Source organism: Haplochromis burtoni, unplaced genomic scaffold, assembly GCF_018398535.1.
Source record: "Haplochromis burtoni strain Fernald_Lab_line unplaced genomic scaffold, NCSU_Asbu1 Contig_162, whole genome shotgun sequence".
Lineage (NCBI taxonomy): Eukaryota > Metazoa > Chordata > Actinopteri > Cichliformes > Cichlidae > Haplochromis > Haplochromis burtoni.
In genome coordinates, this window is record NW_024582523.1 from 1,379,565 (window position 1) to 1,397,767 (window position 18,203).

The window sequence follows — 18,203 nt, forward strand, 5'->3', positions numbered from 1 at the left end:
ACCAAGAACTTCGTCTAGGCCAGCATCGCCTCACTCAAAAGGCGATGGAAAAAGGTGATTTGACTTACGAAAATTTTGACTTACAAAAGACCCTCTGGAACGAATTAATTTCGTAAGTCAGGGTTCCACTGTATTTTGCTGGTAATACCTGAAATGAGTAAAGAAAATCAACAACCTATTTATGCAAGATAATACATAAATTTATTGGCGGGGTTATATTGGTTGGGTCTGACTATTGGGAGGGGGTTATAACCCCCCTGGAAATTACGCACCTGTGTGGCACCAAGATGCACTATGCAAAGCAGGTATGCCAGTAGAGGCAGTGTGCTCATTCAGCAATGTTCTGCTGGGCAACCTTGGGTCCATGAGGATGTTACTTTGACACATGCCACCGACTTAAGCATTCTTTCATGGAAACAGTACTCCCTGATGGCTGTGGTCTCTTTCAGCAGGATAATGTACCCTGCCAGAAAACAAAAATTCCCCACATGTCAATTCACTCGAGTTAGATTGAGGCACCTGTGGGATGTGCCAGACCTGTGTGTGTGTGTTTAAGAGGAAACTAAGCAAACCTTGCAGGGTAATAATGGCCAAGAAGCAGAAGATGTTCCATTTTGATATTTTTTTCTTGCAAACCAAATTGTTATGGGGGTCACTGACGGGGTCTATCACCTGTCTGCAGCATGAGTTCTCTTCAGTTTCACATTCCCTTAGCTCTGGATTGCTTGTTTTTCCTCTCATTCTTAAGTTCTTAGCTAAGAACATAGCAAGTTCTTAGCTCCCATTCCCATGGCATTCCTATGTTTTCACTTTTCTAGATGGGCGTGATTCTTTTTTTCATAATTTCATTTGGAAGACTCAGTTTAACCTTTGTCAAACTCCTCTTGATGTCCCATTACCTCTGGCAGAGGCCGTGTTTTAGCTGCCCACAGACTTCTCCCTATATCTCTCTGTGTGTTCCCCCTCTCAATACCACAGCACTGAACCCCAAGAGTCTGACTAGTTATTGCTGGGAAAGTCTGGTTGTTCCTAGTCAGCCCCCCCCCACGCCCACCCACGCCCACCCATCTCCCCTCCCCATCTCTGCTGGTCTGGTCTGGCTGCTGAGGCCACACTAATGCGCTGCAGTACATGATGGCTCTGACTAGGATGGGGCCATAATTCGTTCCATTCCTTTTTATTAAACCCATAGCCACACTGTTATTAGTGTTTGGTGAGGAGAGCTGCTCTGTAACAGCGTGATGTCTTCCATATGTGATGTTACTAGCATCCAAAGGAGAGACAGGACTAGAAGAGACAGATGAGGCGGAGCCTTTTTCCCTCTAATGGTAGAGTTTGGTTTAAAAAAGCCCTAAATGACATCCAATAGGATTTGGGATTAGAGTGGCATGTCTTGGTCTTGCAGGCAGATAAAGTAATATAGCAAAACACGACTTAAAGTCTGCATAAAGAAAAGTCAGTTTTTTAGAGTTCTCACGGGATGTCACCTGGATATTGCTCAAGACTTGACCAGCATATTGGATGTTTACAGACATGTCGGCATTTCCATACAAGCGACCTCGGCAAAGTGCTAACAGCCAAAGCAAAGGCAAGGTTTTCAGTGCAACACCGTACACCTCTCTGCAACCAGTTTCTCATTGCAATTGCCATAAACCTCCAATAACCTTTCATCAACTAGGCAACAGGTGGTTGCCAGAGGGATCACTGACCAACCTGTTTTCCTGTGGCCTTACTTGACCCCACAGCATCATATATTCAAAATGGCAGATGAGTTCAAGGGTCACATGGCAAAACCTGAACTATGTGAGCATATTTCCAAAAGTGCCAACAAGCACTTTTGTGTTTTAGACCCTTTTATGCAAACACATCCAATGCTTGACAACTTTTCAGTCAGTCACTGGAAACTGGGCAGATAACTTAAAACAATGTAGATCCAAAAGTGTAATGTTTCTGATGAATTAATTGGTTTCTGATGGATGAAGCTGCTTCTCAGTGGATGGAATTGATTTTTAATGGATGTGACTCATAAGCACAAACAGAGGAAACCTAATGACTCTACTCAACGTCCTTTGCAGAGACACGCTTGGACTCTAGAAATAAGCACAGCGCAGACAAAACTTATCTCTTGTTAAGGGGCAGAACAACGAGGCCCCTGAAAACTCAGAACATGAATGTTTCTGTTTTTCCTCATATTAAATCCTTAAAACAGATCGTAACGATGACAAAACGGGGAAGAATGAAAGTGCAACGCTTGAACGCACCACGCAATGAACATAAACAGTAGATAGGCATCGAAAAACTTATGTGGGATTCATGTTTTGTTTTGAATTGTTACAATAAGATTCTAGGCTGAAGATTTCTAACCACGGCACCAGTAAATTAGAGGATGTGAATTTCAGTTTGATCATTCTGCTTTTGAGCAAAAAAAAATAAATACAAATGACTCATCCCCAAAACGTTCCAGATACCCAGTCTTTTTGACTTTTATTCCAAGGAAATCAGTGAAAAGTTGTTTTCCATTGTAAACAATACAGAAAGAGTTTATCTGCATTTCAACTCAGTACAGATGATTCTTTATATAGGACATTGGTTCCACATGCTAAAAAATCAGCACCTAATCAAAGCAACACTGAAATCATTAAACAATAATAAATAGCATTATTGTCATAACGCATGAAACTGTGTCCTGCTCAGTGCCATTTTACTCCACAATATAATGATTTCATTGTTCAGTGGAACACATGCGGCACAGAAAAGAAAGCTTCTGTTTCATATATCACTCGGCAATAATTGAAGAAATGTGTTTCTCACATATTTGAGGAACAAAAAAAATAAAAAATAAATGGGGCTCTTTCTTAATTTGAAAGCGTTGGGGTCAAATCTAGGGCGCAATATTTCTGTCAGGGTTTGTCTGAGGGGAACTACCTAAGCAGTGGATATTGTGAGGACGTTTGTGATGGACTGGGACAGCAGCACTGGCTTTGATGTAGCTGAAGTACAGCTCCAGGTCTTTCCACAGTTAAAATGATGAATGGATGAAAAATCTCTCTGGGTAACATTAAATTGACAGTGGCTGTATATCAGGCCGGAGTTTTGTCCTAGAGGATAAAAAGTTTGAACTGAGTGATGCCCTTTGACTTGATATTAAAACCCCAAAACACACACACACACACACACACACACACACACGCAAATATTCATTCATATAATCTGAAAAGACACACTCGCTCCAAGTCACACAACTTCATACCAGACATTTGCGTATTACATATGAGGAAAAAGATTTAGTACTGCATGGACTCCAGACATAGTATTTCTGGTTTGTCTGTTTTTCTGGGCTGTTTCAACAGATATTGGTTCAATTACCATAAAATTTATTATTAAAATCCATTACCCTGAGAAAATCTCCAGTCTATTCATGGTATTGCATCCAGAACTGAAAATAAAGCCAGCATTAAAGGTCCAAAAACTGCAGTTCTTGGACTGGCCACTTGAGGCTAGCTCCAGAAGCGAGGGAAATTCCCATGTTAAAAAGCGCAGCTTTACAGCTGAACAGAGCATGTTTACAACCATGGATTCTGTTCATAGGTGTCGATGCACGCTGCTAGAGCACATCTCTGTGCCATTAGAGGCTTTTAGAGTATTTTTTTATGGAATTATCTTTCAAATACGCCTGTTGTGTGTTTCAGACCATCCAACAAACTGAGCCCCAGTCTTAGCAACTCAAATTCTGATGTTACATTATTACTTTTTGCACCAATTAACACGTATCTGTGTATATCTCATAGCATTTATAGATGCTAGAGGTAACTGAAAACTTTGCACTTCTCCAGTCCAAATTTTGGTCTGTTCTGACTCAAAAAAATGCAAAACAACATGATGCAGACAATAAATTTCCCCTTAAGAAAAACTAGTAGCCGTTTTTACTACACAATCATCAAGTCATTCTGCTACGTTGGCGACTTCTAACCAGCTGCCATCAGAAATAATGGCATTCCCACCAGCCTCTTCGTTCTAATCATCGGACTACGAAAAATAGTGAAAGCTGTAAACTTGAGGTATTGTTCAAGTTCTTTTCTTGCATTTATGCATTACCAACTACATGGACTTGTTTACAAAATGTAATTTCAACCAAATCATCAGTCTGTGAAAATCTGCTATTAGATGTATGCAGGGAATAGATGTCACAGTCTCTGACTCACTGCAGCTTTAAAGAACTTGGACTTTGTGTTGTTCTCGTGCCGTCATGTCTTTTAGGGGATCTTTGGTGTCTGTTCTTCCTCCACTGTTCTCATGTTTTATGCATGGTTTGTATGGTTTTACTATAAATCTTCTGTCTGGTGGCTTTACAGAGAAGTGGAAGAAGTATTCGGGACTTTAAAAACACTCAAATAGAAATATGTGAGTCTTAAAGTCAGAAAAATGAAGTTAAAGTCTGCAGGCTCCTGGAAAAGCTCCTTTTTAAAAAATTAATTTTCATTATGTTAGGTGCAGGTTTTGCTACTGATGCATTAACGAAGCAGGATTTTATTTTTTTTAATTAGTCTACAAACCAGTGACATCACTGCAGCTACATCCTTCTTCTATACAGCCTCGTCGTTTCATATTTCAAAATTATTTTTAGTCACAACCTTTCCATAACCCAAACCACATGTTAATCACTGTAACCACACTGTATACTCTATTATAACCCAAACCCTGATTAAACGGAACCAATATTTTTGGGCCTAACTAAATAAAATCTTACAATTGATTGCGTTCACAGAAAAAATTAAAGGTTTTGCTTAAAAGTCAGCCGCGCACAGCCTCGAAAACAGAAACTTCTTTTGCAGAAAACAGCCTTTCTATAGTCACATTTTGGTTTAACTTCAATAATGAAAAATGGTTGATGAAGTTTTGCTTATACTCTTCACCTGTCCAGTCAAACCTGTGAGTCAGCACACCACAAATGGGATAAAGGCCATAAGTGAGCAAGCCTTACAAATAGAAAACACCCGTGATCTGGGTGTGTAAGTGGTGTAACCGGTTTTGTAAAAACTGTTTCATGAAAGCTCCTGTTGTGCTGTAATATTCAACAAATTTCCTTTCCTTCATATTTCTATTTCCTCCTCATCAGTATTTCAGTCTTCGCTGTACTGAAATGCTTCCTCTCTAACTAACTCCTGCAAAGTTTAATCTGAAAAACAAGACTTTAAATCTGCTAACAGCACATCAAAAAAGCCAGCCGAAGCAATCGCATGACAAACGCCGCAGTGTTCCTCCCATTACCTCATGGTGGCATAATGATGGGAGCTGACATCATGCGTGCATGCCACCGATTTCAGTCTTCGTGTTGCTTTTCAACAGCATGTTATTAACATCATTTAAAGTTTCCTCCACATCCCCATCTCACTGGGCACGAGGACGAGGAGACGGAGCGCATTGTTCTACCAGAGCCGGGCAGATCCGATGGCTTTGAGCAGGCCCAGTGGCTCAGCAGCAGCAGCTCCACCATAGTCAGTCACACAGGTGGCAGGGAAATTACAGTGTACGCATACTTGTAGCTTGGACGTCTTCCACTTGTGGAAACCAATAAAGACTGCTCAGGCTCCTGCCAGCGACTGCAAAAGCTATAGTTGGATGTTGAAGTCTGAGTTATGCCAAGATATTGCTCACCATGCGCAGAACAATATGTTTTAATGGTCGGATACAATAAAATAATGAGGATTGGTCCCATTTTTTCCTTTTTTTTAAACAATGGCTCCCTTGTCTCGCATGTGCACAATCATGGGTACCTTCTCACACGTGAGTGCAAACCATCTAAATACTACAACCTGTCTACCCACTTCCTGTAAAGCATTTTGCAGCAATGTAAAACCCTGTACAGGATTTTTTGGTACATTACCAAACATATGGATATAGTGTAAACACCGGCTCTTTCACTTCCTGATTGCAAAAGGTCATTTCAATCAAACCATCACTCTGCTGTTTGATGCATGCAGGATATATGAAGGTGCCACAGATCTGCACTTCTGAATCTCTGCTATTTTAAAGGATTTCAACTTGGTTTCGTGTTGTCTTTGTGTTGCCTGGTCTCCGAGCAGGTCAGTGGTGGTTTTACTCCCTCCAGTGTTCTCATGTTTTATACATGGTTTGCAGTTTAACTATAAATCTCCTGTCTGGTGCCTTTACATAAGGTCCAGGAGACTGCTGTGAAAGAAGTGGAAGAGCTTTAGAGCTGCTCTAAATAGCAATACCACAATGTAAAAATACTTAAATACACAAATCCAAGTACTGTAAGAGAAAAAACAATTTGCAGATTCTTGTCAGTCTTATTTAATTTATTTTGATTATACTGGGCACAGTTTTTTTAACATTAACATTTGAGCTGTATTTAGAGGTTGAAGCTTACACAACTTTTCACCACTGAGTAAAACAGCTCTATAGATATATTATTGTATCACATTTTACGTGCTCAGATAATTTTTTTAATCCAAAAAACCCCAATTGAGTCATAATGTACGTCTTCCTAATTATACCTTTTCAATGCAAATATATTTTTATTCATGTTACTTTATGTATTTTCATAACTTTCTTTGACCTTTTCAAAAGAGGTAAATTGTAGAGGTGAAAAATAATTTTTACCTGTAAATGACTTTGACTCCTGATTTTGGAAAATTTAAGCAAATCTAAAATGAGAAACTTATTATAGTTGCACTACCATGTAGTTACATTTGGTTTTTTAAATGGATTTATTTGCCTGAGCTCTAATGCATTTGATTCTGAATCATGTGAAGCACGAGCCTTTTCAGTCTGTTAAGATGCTCAATAGATAAACACTGAAGCATGCGAGATGTAAGCAAAAGCTAAGCTGGTGGAGTATTTACAGTCATGGACATTATTCTTTATGAAATTAGCTTTTAAATGTGCTGTTTGAACAGTTGTTTTTTGTAAGTTTACAGATTAATATGAATCTAGAAAAGCAATTTTCTTGAATTAATCATGACAGTTCATCAGGACAGTAACTGATGCAGCAGCTGCAAGATATGAAATTTCCTGCATGAACGTTATTGTCCATTTGAATATCTGTTTCTAAGCAGCATCACCTCTGATTATTGCAGTTATCGTTCTTGTTTTCTACAGACATTCTTTATGAACTTTGAACTGTCCTTTTGATGACAGTAAACATAGATGTGCTGTATGCACTGAGATGCATGGCACATCTACAGAAAGGAGCTCACATGAGATGATGGATTAATAGTTGATTAGTGGCCACACGGCTGCAGGCCCTCTGGGGAGCCGACCTGAGGCAGAGAGGCCACGCGATCACAGCACATTCCTGCGGCGACTGCGTGCATGCGACATCCTGCTCGGCTCTGCATAAAGTCAGGTTTTTGGAAGGTGACAAGCAAGAACTTAGCTGACTGCTTTTGGTATAGACATTTACATAGTTTATTCAAATTACGTCAAAAGAACCAGTTGAACGTTTGATCGGCGTGTGATTGATGACAGGTGAATTCGTTATGAATAATTCATCAAACCAACAGTAAGTTTCACTTGATTTATCTGATGACACTTTACAGTGCTTTGATTAATGGACTCACCAAGTTTAGTCAGAAAAACCCTAATGAAATTAGAATTTGAAATTTTCTTTCATTTGAATAGCCTGCCGCTGCTGCAAAAAGCAAATCGATTCCTTTTTGTGTAGATAAAAGTTCAATGCATTTAACCACTTCAGTTTAACATTACACAAGATTATACAAAGCTCACGAATACACTGATTGATAGTTACACATCAGGCTATCTGCTCAGGAATAAGCTACCTGTGTTAGCTGTTTTCTTACTCTGTTATTACGCACATAACTGCTACTGTACCCCGCCTTCTCTTTTTTTTCTTCTTTTTTTTAGCAGCAGCCATAAAATCACATCACCAGAGACATTACTGTCTGAAAAATCAACATTAGTCACAGGGATCAGTTATCTGATCCGACTGTGAGGATTAGTCAACACGGGAAATGAGCAAGGGCTCTGTGAAGCTGAATGAGGGTTTACTGTTACACCTTTTGATTCCTGCTTAGGTGCATGAGACAGTATCATATGTCAAACACGGCTTTGTGCTATCAAAACAAACCAGGAAGCTGTCAAATTAATCTCAGCATGGCTGTCTGAGCACAAATCCCATGTTGTGAATGATAGCTGAGTAGGATCATCAAGCTAATATTAAAGTCTAAGGTACAAAGACACAAACAGATGACTCAAATAAAACGTGTGCGTGTTTCAGTGTGCATAACTGACAGCTTTCAGTCATTGTGGCCTTTGCAATTTCATTGTTACTCCTGTTTCAATGCATGTTTGCGCAGCTGTATCGGTGTTTACCACACTGAATGCGTGTTGAAACTGTAGATTTCATCTTGCGCAACATTAAACAGTGACTAACAAAACATTAGGTGAATAGAGCCTGGTTTGTGTTCGTTATTACGAAATCAAGATTAATGCAACTGATCAGTTAGTGAAATTGAGAAAGAGTAGGTTTAAAGTGCAGAAAGGTGAAACAGTAATGATTTGCTTAAATTATAGTAACAGTCAGTGTTTTTTATCAGCATGAAAAATGATGATTAAATTGGGGAAATAAATGTAATTCATTTTGTATTTTCTGAATAAAGAAGTTGAACTAATGAGGAGTTCAGTAGCACGTACATATTTTGTTGCTTGTTGGGCTATGCTTAGTTGAAAAGAAGTTAGTTAGTTACTAAATGTCAACATCCATGCTGTTGATAGTATCTCTGGATTTAAATTCCTCAGTGTCCCCTTCTCAGAGGATCCTGAGCCTCTGCTGTCACTGTCAAGGCTCAGCAATCTCATGAGGAACCTGAGGAAGGTTGGGTTACCTCAGAACCGACTCAGAAGGCACTACAGAGGATTGCCAAGGAGACCCAGAATATCATTGGGATCCAGCAACTCCAATAGTGACATCTTCAAGCCCCACTGCCCAAACCGGGCCACCAACATCGTAGGGGACCAGTGAAGTGAAGCTGCTAAAAGACTTGAATAATATTGCATGTATATATTTGTGTGTGTTATTATATTATTATTATATATAAATATTTTATGTTTGCATTTGATTATTTATATGACAGTATTTAAGACTTTTATATTTATTAGTAGTAGTATTATTTGTATTTGATTATTTATTGGGTTGTTTTAGCACAACCTAATAGCGGTGACCATGTGATAGTGGTACAATGACAGTAAAGTCTTATGTGATTTTAACCGGCATTAAGCCTTTATTACGAAATAATAAAGAAAACTCCTACTTCACACTAACAGTTGTTCTCTACGTTTTACTAATGTATGCCACTATGAAAGGTAATTTTTAAGTCTTTTTTTTTCGTTTGTGTGTGTATTGTAGCCTGAAGACGCAGCTGTATTAATGCAGAAATTTCCAGCAACAATGAAGGCAGCATCAAAGCTCCGTCGCGTGCAACAGCTTCACCGCGAAAATCTTATGTCACGTGACAAGAGAACTGCCGGAGACAGGTAAAAACCGCAGACAGCAAACAATAAAAAACATGCTGAGCTTTAAATTAATTAGTATTAAGGCTAGAGCAGAACTGTAATATTAGTCTGTTTGAATCAAATTTAGCGTTAAAATGACTAAAAATAATCCAGCGTTAGCTTGCTACTTATATAATTACTGCATTAAGTTAAATTTAGCTAGTAAATGTATGTAGCTCTTACACATTACTCACTGTGTTTTAGTGTATTCAGAGCTGATGTAGAAACCGTCTTGCAGAGGTTGAGCTGAAGCCCAGTTCCTGACTTCTCTTTATTATTTTTTTTATTTTATTTATAGACCGTGCAGAGGTTATGAATAAACAAAATGGCTGCTCACACCTATATCGCTATCTCTGAGCTGCATCCCAACATCTCTCATTCAGTGAGTTCAACTGATTTTTTTTTTTTTAAACTTCATGTCCTTTATTTTCTTTTTTTTCTCCTAGGGCTTATACCCTAATGTAGCCCAGTGCATTTTCAGGCTTGTTTTAGCGAGTTTAATTAAATAGTATGATGCACTCCCGTTGTCCTTGTAATGTTTTCCAGAAAGTGGCAGGCATCATCATTGGAAAAACTGACGTCAAAAGCTTCCCTGACAGAAAAAGTTCGTATCCTGGCTGTATCTCTATCAGTGCATCATTATTTTCAACATTCCTCCTCTGCACTTCAGTGTCTTGTACACCAGCGCCCTCTCCTGGTGGTGAATTTTAGGTTTCTTTTTTTCTCCGTTGAACTGCATCACTAAACTAACCCTCCATTCCTGAAATACAGATATTGGTATGGACAGATTCACCTTTAGCTTCACTGTTAAAGACTCTCCGGACTTCTTCATCAACGTGAGCACTTGGGGAAATGATGCCTATGTCAACGGGCTGGCCAGCAGCTTCAACATTGGGGACTGTGGTGAGAAAGTCTCTCTCAAAGTTGTGTAGATTTCTTTTCCCGATTAAAGTAATTTTTTAATAAACTGAAATATTTTTAATGTATTTCTTGCCTATAGAAATTACATAATGATGCTTGGAAACAGAACTGCTTCTTTTTCTTCCTTTTCAGTCACAATTGAAAACCCTTTAGTTGCCACCAAAGACCTGGAGAAAGGAGATCGATTTTGTCCTGCAACACCGAGGTAATTTAGCATTTTAAGACAGATGGTATCTAAGAAGCATGTTCTCCTTACTGTGCTTTTAGGTAGCTGATGGCAAGTGAGGCAAACATAATGTAACACTGTGCAAAGCACGGTGTAACAGGGAGTAATGTGTAATGATAGCATCTGCTGTCTCAGCCACTACAGGCTGTTGGTGACGGAGGCTCATTCCCAGGTGTGTCTGTGTGCTGATATGGACACCATTGACAGACTGCTGCCATTGATTCACCTGCCTGTTAAGGACTCCAGAGATTTCTACTCTCTGGGAGACATAGTGGCCAACGGGCAAAAGCTGGATGGTTCGGTGATAAATATACTTGCTGCTGTAAAATCGGTAGGACACTTTAAGGCTTCAGTCGCTCAGTGTTACATAGGAGTTTGAGAAAAGTTCCTTTTTATACACTTAAGGTTTTGTGTAGAGTGATGTAAGCTGTTAATCACAAAGACTTTTTATTTACATATTTATTGTGCTGAAATTTTCATGAACCCACCTCACCTGCTTTTACTGAGGTTAGTGTTTTTTTTCCTGTTTTTCCCAGAATGCTTTTCTATACATGCATGGACAAATCTGAGAACACTGCTGCAACGTGCAGTAAAGGCAATGAACATTACACTAACTAGGGAAATAAATATTTGAGTTCTTGAAAAATGACATGTATCAAGATTAACTTCACTCTGATGTCAAATGAAAATTTACTCTCAGTAGCTTAGCTTGCACTATTTAAAGATTAAAAAACTGCTGTCAATGTCTCTGTAAGATGATTATTTTTAAAAAATGTGGCCAGAATGTGGCTTAAATTGTTGATTATTGAACTCATTTTTCTGGATTTTGTTTTGTGGCTAAATCCTGGCAGCTATATATTTACAGTTTAATTATTACAGTAGTTTTTATTCTATATTCAAATTCTCAGCAATCAAATAGGCAATGACCTTTCCAAAAGCATTCCCAGTTTTCCATAATGGCATTTTAAAGACTCTTTAAGTGGGAAAGAAAACATTCTCTCTTTCTATATTAGCGTGCAAAAGTTTTGTGCCACTGCTCATCGTCAGTCTTTAACACTGAACTCTCTTAGGCAGCTTTCCTTCTTTCTGTAGTCAGGAACAGTTCTCCAGGCTTCTGGAAGGACTTTCAAAACTGGCTGCCGATTGTTCCATTGTTCATCAAGATGATCGCACACTGCTTTAATAATGTTGAGGTGGGGTCTCTGGAGAGGCCAGTCTGTGACTGATAGTGTTACTGATGATGATTTGAACCAGACATTTCAAATTCGTCTTTGTCACTCCAGAAGACCTGTTGGGCTTTTAGTCCAGTTCTTGTGTAATTTTCATACCTCAGCCTTTTCTCCATGTTTCCCTTCCTTAAGAATTGTTTCTTGACAGCGACACTTGCACTGAGACCATTTCTGATGAGGCTTCAGTGAACTGTAGATGGATCACTCTGTCAGGTCTTTTCTGGATTGTTTCCTAGATTCTCAGATACTGTTCATCTGCTAAACATAGTTTTTGCCCCTCAGCTGTAAAAGGCCACCTGTTAGACACCCAAAGTTGTGAATGTGATAACTCGAGAAACAGGTAACACAGGATTTTGAAATGCATGCCATAGGTGCATCTACTAAAAATCTCATATGATCTCAAATCTCAGTGACGTCAACCTCCAGATTAAGGTCAGATGGTTAACTTCTCTGAAAATCATCTAGGATTTTCACATTGAACTGAAAGCCTGTGTTTATTTGTTCTGTAGCATCACAGGTTGTGTAAACTTAGTTTGACACTAAAGAAGAAATAAATAAACGATAATCAACCAAATTCTTATTGACCTGGTTTGACCCAGTGTGCTCAAAAATTTAGATTTCCAAAGACAATGCAATAAAGTAAAAAATGCTCAGTAGAAACATTTATAGCATGTTTATGTGCTTAGTAGATTCTTTGTCAAGTAACAGAAATCATATAAACTTGAGTATATTAAATGTATTCATATTTTAAGAGGTGGTTTTCAGTTAGTAAAATATGTATTTTCCAACTTTGCTGCCACATTGATTAGATGGTGTTTGTTTGGTTTTGTTTTTTCCTCTACCATAAACTGAACTATGGTGGAAAATAGTCTGTTAAAAGTTTCCTGAGCTGAAAAACAACTTTAACAAGAAAAGAGAGGGAGGGTTGTTAAAAAGTGGCTCGATGTTGGATTATTAAAGTCAGTCACGGAAAAGTCACATAACCTGTCAGAGAGACGCTGTGGTGGGAACCCTGATGTGTATGAGTGTGATGAGTGAGCGATCAAATAAGTTGAGGTTTCATTTACATCTTATAAATTGTCAATTAGGCTACACTGTGTCTGTGTTTGTGTGCGTGTGGTTTCATGGTGAATGGTTGTTGGTTTTGGAACATACCAGCTCACCATAATGGCCCCAAAGTTCACACACGGGCCAGACCCGCCCTGATCTCAGTGTCACATGAAAGGGAGATAGTGTGATAGGAACTTCAAGCGACCGTGTTTGCATTTTCAGATCGGAGACACAAAGCAGTTCACCACTTCAGACGGACGCAGAGGGCAGAGGCTGGAAGTGAGGCTCTTTGATGACTCCGTCTTATCCTTCCCCCTCGTCTGGTGTGTCAAAGGCATTTATTAATTTGGAAAATGAACGTAGATTTATTACTTCTGTTGCTTTTGTGCCATATTCCCTCTTTACTGCCTTTTGTATCACCGCTGTGTCTCCTTAAGCGACCACAAATTTACATTAGCGATACAACGTCTTAGATTGCCCCTCTGAACTACATGTGTGTTAGATTTTTGACTGTGCTCTCCCCTGTGTGACTCCCTGACCTCTGTCTCACTCACAGCTGGGACAGAGAAACCATTCAGCTCATGCAACCTCTGATACCCAGGGAGACGGGTAGGTTTGAGGGCTGCTGCTCTTTCTCCGCCGCAGAAATGAATCTTTATTTAACTGTTATTCCTGCCCGTCATGTCCCATTAGCATACTGTGCTGAAGACAAACACAGCGGTGGTTACCTGAGATCCAACCGCGTGTTTGCGTTTAAGATGGTTTTCTGTTGTTTCAACTGTTTTTCTTCATTCCAAGTGCTCTTCATAGCCGACGCGAAGATCAGCTTTGACAGCTTTCGCAGCGGCATGGTGGCAACTGTTAACTCAAAAAGCATTATCACTGTCAATCCTGGTAAGAGATCACAGCGGCACTTAAAAAAACACAGGCTCTGATAGAGATTTAAATGGTGTAACTGATTAAAACAAGACTGAAATGCTGGTTTTGGACAACCAATCAGTCATGGTAGACAGTGAAAGAAATGGAGCTTTCCTTCCTGCTGTGCAGGGAGAGAAACATGCTAGAGTCAATCATAATTTGTTTTCAGACACCCGAGAGGCCAGCCTGCTGTTCAGTTATGCTAAAGAAGTGTCAGAGTCTGGAGCTCTGGATCAAGATGACATGCCAGAGGATGTCCCTGGTAAGTTATAATGAGTTCCTGCCATGACTTCCCCATATTCATATAAGTCAGTCTGCTCATCTAAATGTAAAAGACTCTTTGAATTAGAGGCATCAGAAGCTGTTATTTCCCCTGCTTTTGTCTTGGATCTTTAAGCAAAAGATTATATTATATAAAATAATTATATTTTCAGTTACAGAGGGCATATAGGAAAGTTTAAAAGGTGAATGCAAGATGCTATTATCAAATCATAAAGTCATTTTCCCCACTTTTGGTAAATCCCCTAAAAAGAGCAAAACTAAAAGGATCCGACAGACGAGTACGGCTAACTTGTGGCTTAGACCTCCATCACTGACCAGTGGTAGCACAGTCAGTTCAGCTCCTCATTAAAAGCACATTACTAAGCCACACAGTTACACTAGCTGCTGTTTTTCTAGCTGCTGTTTTTCTTCTTGAAAATGAAAACCAACAGTTCATTTATTTTATTTTTTTTCTCAGTCCACATAGAGACCTTCTGGTGTAAAGATTTTCAGGCTTTAAGAGTGTTTCCAGAGGAGGTATTTAGACTATGATGCCAATAAATTTTTGATTTTGCTGTTCACTGAGACATGCGAGTGTGAGATCAAAAGTTTTAGTTTTAATTCCCTGGTAGTTACATCTAGATGTGTTAAACAACATAGAAAATATGACTTACCAGTCCAAAAACATGTTTTCCCACCGATTAAATTGTTGAGGAGGAATTTCTTTCTTTAATATTTAGTATATCAGTATCCTGCCTCCTTTATTTTGCAGTGGAAACACATCAGGATTTTCTTTGTATAAAGACTGCAGACTGTGACAGTTTATTAAGTATACCTTGCTAGTAATTTGGTTGAACCCCATTTTCCTTCAAAACCACTGTTATTGTTGCTGGAAACGTTGCTCAGAGATTTTGGTCCATATCGAAATGACAACATCACACAGTTATTGCAGATTTTCCGGCATCACATCCATGGCAGGGCTCTAGACTAACTTTTTGCCATGGTTGCACTGAAGTTAGGCGCACTCAAATTTTCAACCACATCGCTTAACACCACAGTTTTACATGTGCACTGTTTTGGGGGGAAATTGCAGTCCATACAGACAATATTCATTTGTAAATGATTAACTAACAATCTTGTGCTTAAAGTGCTTTGGCACTCTTTGGCAATATTGTAGAAAATGTTAAACTTAATCATCATCTCAGCCTCCTCTGACGACCTGTTTGCTGCTGAAAGGCAGTGGGGAGAGGGGACACACGATACACGATTAGGCCTTAACTTAACAAAAAAGTTATCAATTGTTCTTTTCATCTTTTCTTATTACCCACAGCTACATCCTCTTCTGTCGGCCTAGGCTACTCGCTAGGGCTGGGTGTCATCACTGATTTCTATAACCCATTCGATTCCGGTTCTCAAAGTCCTGATTCGATTCAATTTTGCCTCAGACAGTCAGAAATATTATAATTCTGATCATTTATCAGTATTGATACATGTGAGACTTCATCAGAATTGTGAACATCACAGCAGATGCCTTTGTGTGAAAGTAACTGAGAATAAAACTCAGAAAAACATGAAGGCGATTTTCCTGGCCTGGATTTTTATAGCAGATAACCTTAAAAATATTCTGCAATTTTGCATAATTTTAATTTTAATGGGGGCGATCGTGGCTCAAGAGTTGGGCGTTCGCCTTGTAATCGGAAGGTTGCCGGTTCGAGCCCCGGCTTGGGCAGTCTCGGTCGTTGTGTCCTTGGGCAAGAGACTTCACCCGTTGCCTACTGGTGGTGGTCAGAGGGCCCGGTGGCGCCAGTGTCCGGCAGCCTCGCCTCTGTCAGTGCGCCCCAGGGTGGCTGTGGCTACAATGTAGCTTGCCATCACCAGTGTGTGAATGTGTGTGTGGATGACTGGATATGTAAAGCGCTTTGGGGTCCTTAGGGACTAGTAAAGCGCTATACAAATGCAGGCCATTTACCATTTAACAAGTTTAAATTTGCGACCAAATTAGTCGCACTCTAGAGCCCTGCATGGTGTGAATGATTTATTTCACCACATCTCAAAGGTGCTCTATTGGACCAAGATCTGGTCATATGAATCTAACAGAGCATGACTATGAGTACAGTGAAGTCATCTTCACCCCTTTCTGATGATTCCTAAAATTTCAGCACGTGGTCTTGATCATGTCTACATGCTTAAATGCATTAGGCTGCTGCCATGTGATTTGCTGTGTGCTAATGAGCTTTTGAGCAGGTGTACCTAAGAAAGTGCCCTTTAAGTACACATGTATGCTGCTGTTTTGGTCTGCAGTAGAGTCCATCACCGACGTTTACACAGTGAGCCAGCTGATGCAGAAGGCCCGAGAGAATCCCGAGGCTTTATTTGGCATCACATATAGTTTCATCTCCAAGCTCGACCTCGACTCGTCTGCTTCAAAAGTCATCAAGACACGGTGGTAAATTCACACGTTGTTTACTAACTATAACCATGACAGCCACTTCCTTGAACAAGAACAAAGAGCAGCTTATTGTTTTGTCTTTGCTTCAGCTCGAAATGCAAATTCCTGGTGACTGAGGACTTGAACAGCTGCACCAACCAGTTATGTCCAGGAAAGGGTCAGATTGTTTCAGCCACTACAGGCTTTGATCTCCTGGTGGACTTCACAGACCACACCGGCACTCTGCACGCCTGCAGCCTCAGGAGCCCAGTGGCAGAAAAGGCTCTGGGATGCACAGTAAGTATCAGTTCATAGAAAGACGATTCTCCAGTCTCAGTTCTAAACCTTGTGTTCCTACACCTGTGCTGTATGGCTCAGATGTCAGTTACAAAATTCTGTAAATATTCTTTATTTTGTAGCTATTGCTCAGATGAACCTCCACAATCCAGTAAATGAATGGCGGTGGTTGATAGCTTTGCCACATCACCTTTTCTGTTTGATCTGATTCAGACAGAGGAGTTCATCAGTTTGACTGATGGTGAGAGGACTGCAATGAAGTGGAAATTTCTTTTGGAGAGATGCAAAATATATGTGAAGGTACCTTAGCTTTTGATACCAAGCTGCAAAAGCTATTAGCTGTAAAAACAAAGTGTTGAAAAAAATCTCATGTGCTGTAGATCATTCCTTCTCCTAAGATGAAGAGTGGAATCAGGGGCATGGTCCTGGACTGCTCGCTGGCAGATCCAGGAGAGGTGAAGCAGCACATGTCTGCCCTGCTGCAGCAGCGCCTGTGATCAGCACACTCACTCACAAGTTTCAGCTTCCTGCCTCACCTGCTGTTTGGTCTTTGGACTCACATGTTAACAACAGGCTTTCATGCATGTGCACTTTGAGTTTTAATTATTACCAATTATTTATTAGGACTCCAGATTATTTAATGTATTTATGTAAAAGTATTTATTTATAAACATGCTGCTAAGTTGTTTGACTTTAAAGCTGTTACACTAACTTCATCAGCTCCATGTTAATGTGTTATGTTTTACACTGCAACTTTTATGTTCCATTATATGAAAGCTAACGAGCAGTCTGGGTTCAAAACATCTCCAAATATGCACAAGTTAGACAATAAGCTGTGTTCTTCATGTTCTTCAGTCATTGGAGCCCCTAGAAGTGTGTGATACATACTTTTGAAGCATTTTTAAAGATAAGGTACTGCTCTGTTTAAAAAATTAAGTCAAGTTGACACCATTTAATCTCTGAATTTTATGCATTAGTTGATGAAAAGGTTTTTCTGTTCTTCAGACCATGAGTCATAAAAATATAATGGATTTTCTGGTCTTTTGTTTTCTTTTTTTAGCCTTCATTTGTCAAGTTTTCTAAAAAACTGCAAAACAAGGAATCAATCAAACCCAAACTTGGTGCATGAACATGCAGAAGAAATATTGCCATACTTCTGCACACCAGCAGAGGGCAGTACTGTTCTATTACCAATAATCTGTACCCAACTCTCCAGTGATCCAAAAGTGACTTTTATTGATTGGATCAGTTTGTTGTCTCAGTGATATTAGTCATCAATGTGTTTTATAATTTCAACTCATTTTCACACCTCGTTTAAATTAGAATGAGCCATGATGTA

The 18,203-nt window shown here is 39.5% G+C and overlaps 1 protein-coding gene across 3 annotated transcripts; it reads left to right on the forward strand.

The window, feature by feature from the left end:
* Positions 1-9,141: 9,141 nt before the first annotated feature.
* meiob (meiosis specific with OB-fold) lies at positions 9,142-17,896 on the forward strand. Of its 3 annotated transcripts, none has more exons than XM_005932889.2 (14): positions 9,142-9,516; positions 9,833-9,916; positions 10,081-10,138; positions 10,306-10,437; positions 10,588-10,660; positions 10,817-11,012; positions 13,183-13,283; positions 13,517-13,569; positions 13,759-13,854; positions 14,048-14,140; positions 16,441-16,582; positions 16,678-16,864; positions 17,078-17,164; positions 17,245-17,896. In XM_005932889.2, the coding sequence occupies exons 2-14, from the start codon at positions 9,860-9,862 to the stop codon at positions 17,359-17,361; spliced, it is 1,392 nt and encodes a 463-aa protein (XP_005932951.1). In that variant the 5' UTR covers positions 9,142-9,516; positions 9,833-9,859; the 3' UTR covers positions 17,362-17,896. The 3 variants fall into 3 exon arrangements, with proteins under 3 accessions (XP_005932951.1, XP_014192486.1, XP_005932950.1); XM_005932888.2 differs by having other exon boundaries at positions 9,151-9,516; positions 16,441-16,585; XM_014337000.2 differs by lacking the exons at positions 17,078-17,164; positions 17,245-17,896 and adding an exon at positions 16,987-17,047 and having other exon boundaries at positions 9,150-9,516; positions 16,441-16,585.
* The last annotated feature ends 307 nt before the right edge of the window (positions 17,897-18,203 follow it).

What these genes read in the sequence shown, in the direction of transcription:
- meiob (XM_005932888.2), top strand. Translation starts at nt 9,860, where the DNA reads ATGGCTGCTCACACCTATATCGCTATCTCTGAGCTGCATCCCAACATC. An exon ending in ATCCCAACATCTCTCATTCA is followed by an intron (nt 9,917 to 10,080) that starts GTGAGTTCAACT and finishes AATGTTTTCCAG; the next exon opens with AAAGTGGCAGGCATCATCAT. An exon ending in CATGCCAGAGGATGTCCCTG is followed by an intron (nt 14,141 to 16,440) that starts GTAAGTTATAAT and finishes TTTGGTCTGCAG; the next exon opens with TAGAGTCCATCACCGACGTT.